Here is an 8,409-nt window from a genome sequence, read left to right on the forward strand (position 1 = left end):
CAAATATTATTACGGTTTAAAACAGCTGTTTTATGTGAATGTTAATTATTTAAATTTTATATATTTTATTTATCATTACTCCAGTCTTCAGTGTGACGTGATCCTTTAGAAATAAAAATATATATATATATTTTTTTTTTGTAGTGTAACAGTCTTCACTGAATGTTTTGATGAATTTGATGCATCTTTGCCGAATACAATATTAATTTCTTAACATTTGTTATTTTTATTATTATTATTAATATACTCTGTGACTGAATGTTGTCTGGAGTCAGGCTCTTCGAGTGGATCTGGTGCCGTACCTGCTGAAGCTGTTGGAGGGAGTCGGGTTGGAGACTCTTGAAAACCAATCAGCAACCAAAGCTCAGATCGTCAAAGCACTCAAATCCATGACCCGCAGCCTGCAGTTTGGAGAACAGGTGTGTTCCTGGTCCAGCAGCGCAGCAGAACCCTCTGGAGCTGAAGCCAGTGATGTGAACTGATGTGTGTGTGCTGTGTTTCAGGTGAATGAGATCCTCTCTCGTTCCACTGTGTGGAGTGCCTTCAAAGACCAGAAACACGACCTCTTCATCTCTGACTCCCAGACCGCAGGTTACCTGACAGGTGAGTCCAACACAACACCTCGTATGAGGGAAGAGCAGTACCATACTGACCCGTACATACCTGTTCTTACTACTCACTAGGGGTGTAACAATTAATCGATTAATGGATCGATTCTGTGATTTCCTATTGCATCACAGTTCTCTCTTTAATCGATTCTGAATTTAGTTTTTAACCGCAGCTCTAGGCTAGTTCTTAACTGCTCACTCAAATGATCACAAAGACCGCTCCTGCGTTCAACTGAGTAGTTAAATGTACTTGCATCTCTGCTTTTATGCTTTTATGACACAAGATTAATGTAAACACAACCAACTGTGAACACTCTTGTAATTTGCATCAATCTTTTTGAACTTTATGAAAGATTATTTTAAGTTCAAGAACTGAAAGCTAGCAGTTTCTAAAGCATGCTGTGCCATCTACTGTTAAAACTACCCGTACTGACTACTGACCCGTACTGACCTGTACTTACTCGCACTGACCCGTACTGACAAGAGCTGGTCTGATATGAGCTGCTCACTGTCTGGTCTTTCTGCATCTGCTGGTCCTGATGTCTGCTTGCTTCCTCTCTTTCTCTGCTTTCTTCTTTTCCCCTCTATCTCTCTCTCTCCCTCTCTTCAGGTGTGTCCACTCCGTCTCTCCTGGCGGGCAGCAGTCCGCTGCGCAGTGGGCTTTAATAGCTCACCTGTTTTCCCAGCCTCCTCTTTATTACTGTAAAGCAGGTAGACTCTCCTCTGATGGCTTCATCTCTCTTTCTGCATCATTTCATGCTCATTTCCATCTGTTTCCGCTCTTCAGTGCAGCGCTGTAATGAGTGTTTGACACTGAAGGTCGCATTCAGTAGAACATTTCATCCTCATCTGTGATGTAATTTACTAAACCTACATGATTAATCAAAATAAAACTGAAATTGTTAAATGAATTGTGGCAAAGCCTGCAATCTGTTAAACTAGTTATCTGCGCTGTGTTTCACTGTGTTCATTTACACGTGAGCAGCTCATGACCTGCCAGTGCCTTTAGCGCTTCAGTGTCCACTGCATCTGTGATGAGATTTAAGTTGCTTTAACATGGGAATGAAACTCTCCAAACATCGTCACAAGCTTTTAATGAGAAGCACTTCTGATTAGAGATGCACCAATTGCAATTTTCTTGGCCATTTCTGATTTTTGTAAATGTGACCTTCCGATAACAATATTTGCTCATCATAATTTCTTTCTAAGAACTGTAAGTGACAGCATACACAAACAAAATTGTACTTTGTCCAATGCAAAAAAAAATCTGTAATAGAATAAAAATTGATATCATAAAAAAAATATATAAATTCCCCAAATCTGGTACAAGAGCTCAGAGCTGTTTCTGCAGTGTGTTCCACATCTTCTTGATTTGTCTGATGATGATGATGATGATGGTGTGTGGTGTTCAGGTCCAGGAGTGGCAGGTTATCTGACAGCAGGCAGTGGCTCTACAGTGATGCCGAGTGTCCCGCCGCCCGTAGACAACGACACCGGAGACTCATGAAACACCAGACGAACCTGGACACAGACAGACCGGCTCCATAGCACCACCATCCTGATCCTGATCCTGATCCTGAGCAGAGAAGATGACAGAGAGAGAGAGCGTCCATCCTCCTCCTGCACAGCGCTTCACTGATTCCTCTTTCATTTTATATCCAGTTGCATCTCGTAAATCGTTTCTTTCCATGGAGAGTAAAATAGTTTACTTTTGTATTGAGATATTTTTATGCGTTTATTTTGTCTCATTTTGGTGAGTTGATGAGTGGTGGCCATGTTGACTCTGATTCGTTGTCCTTTTCAGTCTCTTCGTCTTCCTGCGTCTCATGTCTGGACTCATATATGTCCCTGTCTCAACACACTTTCCATTTTCTAAAATGCTTCATGCATCTCTGTTCTTATTTTTATTCTGAAGTCCTGGAGTAAGTGCTTGCTATCAGAAGGAAAGAGAGCCTTGAGAAGGAACCTGTCAAACTGTGATTATTTGATTATGTGCCGCACTGCTTGAAATCTGTCCTGGTGTGTCTCTCATCCCATCGTGATGTAACCAACAAAAACCTTCCTTCCCCAGAAAGCACTCGACTATTTATACCTGAATAAATACAGACCAACTCAAAGCGAGCGTCTGAAAGAACAAATTGTACTGACTCTGATTACAAATGTATGTGAAAGACTTGTGCAATTGTGAAATGTTAAATGTAATATGCGTACATAAACTTTCTATATTGAATGTACATTAATAAAAAGTAAATCAGTTGCACTTGTACATAAAATTTTAAGAATAAAAGGGAATCCACAGCTGTTGGGTTTTTGTTTTTCTTTCTGATGCACTTTAAGGAAGAATGAATCTCGTTTTCCCAGACCACTGAGAAACACAAGATCAGGACAGGTTTGCTTCTCTAATACTGTTGTGTGTGTGGGTGGGTGTGTAGATATTGTGTCCGGCTCATTTGATATGATGGAAAAATATATATCGCAAACCTTTTTGCACAAACCTGTTTAACCAGTGTTTGTGATTACAGAAATAAATAATGCAATAACAATACAGAACGGATTGATTTATACATATAAATAACTGTCCGACTAGTACACTCAGTTCAAACACATCTGTTCTTACATTAGAAATAAGGTGCATAGTCTGATGGTCAGGGTTCATGCATTATATTGCGTGTCCACACGAGGGCGACATATATACTTATGATTGACTTCTATCTACTGTCCTGCACCTAAACTGACCAGCATAATGCTTTAGTGTGTGTCTCAGTGTCTCAGCTCGTGTGTCTCTGTCTCTCTCTCACTCCTTTGGACTGTATTTTCACGCTGAACAACACAAATCCTTTACACCTGTGAAATTTTGCCTGAATTTGGTTAAATATCAGTGCATTTTAAAGATCAAACTTGTGCTGATGAGCTTTTGACCTCTGTGCATCAGTAAACGAAGGAAAGGAAAGCGTGAAGGAAGATGCAGTGATTGAGGATGTGTTTATCACACAGATCTTGCTGACTTCAGCTCCATCATGTTCTGCGTGTTCAGGGGAACCCAAAGCCTTCAAAGACCTCAGGATGTTTTGTTTGTGCTGTGTTCTGTCTTGGCTGGTGTTGTATATTTGAGAATATGGTTATTCAGATATACTGCATGTGTCCTTGTGTCCTGATGACAGACCTGGTGTTTCTCCCCGTGATAGCACTATTGTCTCCCTGCAGGAAGGAAAAGCCTGCACTGGTTGTTTGGTGTGTTTGACAGACTCAGTGTTTCCCATCCTGAGCAGATGGACACAGAAACAGCTGACCGTGGACCGTGACTCAGTGTATCCTCATCAGCTGGGAACATCACTCTCAGCCCCGCTTGACTTACATCAGTTATATTCCTGGACCAATGTACCTGACAGAATTCTCTTCTGCTCACATTCTAATATTTATATCTCACAGTGTGACTCTGTATATCTTGCAAAACTTTATCTCAGAATTAGCCATTTTATTTTTTTCTCTGAAGAAGCAAGTAAAAGCCAGCAACTTCTGCTCCTGGACTTCAGCATGAAGTGTATATTTAGTTTAGTTTATTATTATTTTATGTGACGCTTGTGCACATATGGACAGCAGCATCAGTTTGTGTTGATTCTGAATCATAATTGCTTTAGTAAGTGGAAAAACAGAATAATTACTGACTCTTTGAAGAGGAGTTGTTGCTTTTGCAGCTTCACTTGTTTCATCCAGTATTCAGTGCACATGTGAGGATTTCTCCTGATGTCTGACCCAGTCATAATGAAATGAGCTTCAGGTGTCATCTTGATTTAATACCAGTTGTGCATGAAAGACACAGATGAGAGAAATATTGCCATTGCTCCCAGCGGCCCAGTGTTTTTACAGCAGTCAGTCTGAATCTTTGTCATTAACTCATGTGTTGTCCTGCAGTCTTCTGATCCACTCCAGACTGAGGTGTATTTAAACTCATAGCTGACAGAAGTCTCAACCTGACTGCAGTTCGTTGTCGTAACAGACTTGAGTGGGCAAATGCTCACATTCGGAGGTGTCTGGCACTTTGGAGAGGTGTTCTCTTCACGGATGAATCCCAGTTTACACTGTGCAGGGCAGATGACAGACAGTGTGTAGGGCGTCGTGTGGGTGAGAGGTTTGCTGATGTTAGCGTTGTGGATCAAGTGGCCCATGGTGGCATTGGGGTTATGGTATGGGCAGACGTATGTTATGAGCCATGAATACAGGTACATTTGGGGTGGTGTTAGCAGTGGAGTTAGCGCAGTGGATAAGACACATGCCTTTGGAGTGAGAGACCCGGGTTCGAATCCACTGTGAGACACTAATGTGTCCCTGAGCAAGACACTTAACCCCTAATTGCTCCAGAGGCGTGTAACATCTGACATATATAGCAATTGTAAGTCGCTTTGCATAAAAGCGTCAGCTAAATGAAATTAAATGTAAACATTTTTATTTTATAGATACGTGATGAGATCCTGAGGCAGTGTTGTGCCATTCATCCACGACCATCCTCTCGTGTTGCAGCATGATAATGCACGGCCCCATGTTGGAAGGATCTGTACACAATTCCTGGAAGCTGAAAATATCCGAGTTCCTGCATACTCACCGGACATGTCACCCATCGAGCATATTCGGGATGCTCTGGGTCGGCGTATATGACAGCGTGTTCTGGTTCCTGCCAAGATCCAGCAACTTCACACAGCCACTGGCCCACAGGCCACAATCACAATCTGTTGCTCGAAAAAACAGTAGAGCAACAGAGTAGGACAGCAGCTTGTTAGTGTTTTGTCTCGTTTTCTCATTAGTCTACTGCGTGATCATCGTTGCTACGAAAGTTTGGTTTAATTACTTTGTGTCTAACCCTGGTAAATACGTGATGAAGTGAAAACTGATGAGTGTAAAGACAATCACCTCTACCTGCGTTACTCCACCGAGCAAGGATACCGACAAGGCACTTGAGTATTGCTTTTCTCCTCTTTCTTTACTTTTTGTATACCTTGTTCTCAAATACTTATTTCTTACACTTGTAGTCACTATGTGCTTTAAGATCTCTACTATCACTGAAGAATAATCTACGCCATGTCCCTCTGACCTCTACTACTACGCTCTCTATTCCAGTCGGTCTCTGGAGCTGCCAGTCTGCAGTTAACAAAGCAGACTTCATTTCTTCTATTGCTACCCATTCGAGTCTCAACCTCATGGCACTGACAGAGACTTGGATCAAACCTGAATACACTGCCACTCCCGCAGCCCTCTCCACTAATTTCACTTGTTCCCACACTCCTCGTACCACTGGGAGGGGTGGAGGTACTGGTCTCCTTATGTCTAAAGAATGGAAACCTGATCATCAACCATCACCTACAGGTAACAGTTAATTTGAATCACAAGCCAATGCTGTAACCCACCCTGTTAAAATCCACTTTGGGGTCATTTATCATCCCCCAGGTCAAAAACTTCTTGGAGGAGTTGGATGTGCTGCTATCAAACTTTCCTGAAGATGGTAATCCTCTGGTACTGCTTTGTGACTTCAACATTTGATCTCAAGCGAGTGTCTACTACAGCGACTCACAAATCAGGCAACCAACTGGACCTCATCTACACGCACTGTTGCTCTGTGACACCTCTTCAGTTGCTCCACTACACACCTCAGACCACTTCCTCATTACTGCTAACCTCGCCTATCTTCTGTGGTTTCATCCTCACTTCCTTCACTCTCTCAGTTTTCAACTCTGGACACGAACAGTGCCACAGACACTATTTGCTCCACTTTAACATCTTGCTTGGACAGCTTTTGCCCACTGTTGTCTAGACCAGCACGCACCGCCCCATCTGCCCCCTGGCTGTCCGAGGTTCTCCGTGAACATCGCTCTAAACTCAGGGCTGCAGAGAGGAAATGGCAGAAATGAAAAAAACTCTACTGACCTCAGTGCGTTTCAGTCTCTCCTCGCTTCCTTCTCTGCAAATGTCTTCACGGCTAAAACATCCTACTACCACAACAAAATTAACAACTGTTGAGATGCTCGGACACTCTTCAAGACTTTCTCTTCTCTTCTTAATCTGCGTCCACCTCCTACATCGACTCTTACAGCGGACGACTTTGCAGTTTTCTTCACAAATAAGACAAGAACCATCAGTGACCAATTCTCCACACCGCAGACTGAGGACAACTTCACAATGACCGACGCACACTCTTTCTCATCCTTCTCTCCACTCTCAGAGATGGACATTTCCAAACTTCTCCTGTCCAATCATCCGACTACTTGTCCACTTGATCCGATCCCCACTCACCTCCTTCAAGCAATCTCTTCTTCAGTCATACCTTCGCTTACTCACATTATCAACTCCTCTCTTCAATCTGGAACATTTCCCTCAGCATTCAAGCAGGCTCGGGTAATCCCACTGCTCAAGAAACCATCTCTAAATCCAGCGCTTCTAGAAAACTACAGACCGGTATCCCTTCTTCCATTCATTGCAAAGACACTTGTGCGAGCTGTGTTCAACCAGCTTTCTATGTTCCTTGTACAGAACAACCTCCTGGACAGCAACCAATCTGGCTTCAAAATTGGCCACTCAACTGAGACTGCTCTCAGTTACTGAAGCCCTGCGACTAGCAAGAGTAGCTTCAAAATCCTCGGTACTCATCTTACTGGACCTGTCTGCTGCTTTTGACACTGTTAATCACCAGATTCTCCTGTCCACCCTCAGAAAGATGGGGATCTCTGGAACTGCTCTCCTGTGGGTTAAGTCCTACCTCTCTGACAGATCCTTCAGTGTGTCTTGGAGGGGTGATGTTTCTAAGTCACAATATCTTGCTACTGGGGTTCCTCAAGGCTCAGTACTTGGACCACTTCTCTTCTCCATCTACATGACGTCATTAGGATCTGTCATTCAGAAGCATGGCTTTTCTTATCACTGCTACGCTGATGACACCCAACTCTACTTCTCATTCCAGCCAGATGACCCGACGGTAGCTGCTCGCATTTCAGCCTGTCTGAGTGACATTTCTAGCTGGATGAATGACCATCACCTTCAGCTTAACCTTACAAAGACTGAACTCCTGGTGATTCCAGCTAACCCATTGCTTCATCACAACTTCTCTATACAGCTGGGTTCATCAACCATTACTCCTTCGAGGACAGCCAGAAACCTAGGAGTTGTGATGGATCATCAGTTAAGCTTCACTGACCACATTGCTACAACGACCCGGTCCTGCAGGTTTGCCTTATACAACATTAGGAAGATTCAACCCTTCCTGTCAGAGCAAGCCACCCAGCTTCTTGTCCAAGCTCTCTCCAGACTGGACTATTGTAGTAGTAGGAGTAGTAGCCCTTTATTGTCACTAGTCACAAGTACCAGCGAAATTAGCCATCAACCTGTCCATACATACATACATACAATATGACAGTGGGTTAGACAGGACAGGAAGACAGGGTATTTGAGGAAGAAATAAGTACAGCATAACATTAGGTAAGTGAGGAGAAAAAAACCAACACCCAGACTATGCTCCTTATGGGAGCACAGTATGAGAACAGGAAAAACACCTCAGCACAAAAAAGCACATAATCAATACACCATAGACACACGACTTTGCAGCTGGGTACGGAACTTGGGGTGGTTGAGGTAATCCAGCCCAGGCAAACAGCCATCCGGTCCCAGCAGCTTGAAAGCGCCGGTCACAGACCCGCCTGCCAGACTGGAGGAACAAAGCGGAGAAGGCGGGGGATGGGGGTTGGGAGGGTGAATGCATGTCTGTATATGTGTAAGAGTTTGTGTATGTGTAGGCCTGGAGAGTTGAGACTCTCTCTAG

The 8,409-nt window shown here is 43.4% G+C and overlaps 1 protein-coding gene across 6 annotated transcripts in view; it reads left to right on the top strand.

Moving 5' to 3' along the window:
- Positions 1 to 2,906, top strand: part of LOC127946136 (dnaJ homolog subfamily C member 13) — a 38,452-nt gene extending 35,546 nt beyond the window's left edge. For 5 of the 6 annotated variants that reach the window (XM_052542450.1, XM_052542452.1, XM_052542453.1 and 2 more), the window contains 3 exons: positions 276 to 419; positions 504 to 603; positions 2,021 to 2,906. In XM_052542450.1, coding sequence (XP_052398410.1) covers positions 276 to 419; positions 504 to 603; positions 2,021 to 2,115 — 339 coding nt within the window. In that variant the 3' untranslated portion in view covers positions 2,116 to 2,906. Of the gene's footprint in view, positions 1 to 275; positions 420 to 503; positions 604 to 1,218; positions 1,320 to 2,020 lie in introns of all 6 variants that reach the window. The other variant, XM_052542454.1, reaches the window with a different exon arrangement.
- The last annotated feature ends 5,503 nt before the right edge of the window (positions 2,907 to 8,409 follow it).

The sequence above is a fragment of the Carassius gibelio genome, chromosome A24, assembly GCF_023724105.1.
Source record: "Carassius gibelio isolate Cgi1373 ecotype wild population from Czech Republic chromosome A24, carGib1.2-hapl.c, whole genome shotgun sequence".
In the NCBI taxonomy this organism is placed as follows: Eukaryota; Metazoa; Chordata; class Actinopteri; order Cypriniformes; family Cyprinidae; genus Carassius; species Carassius gibelio.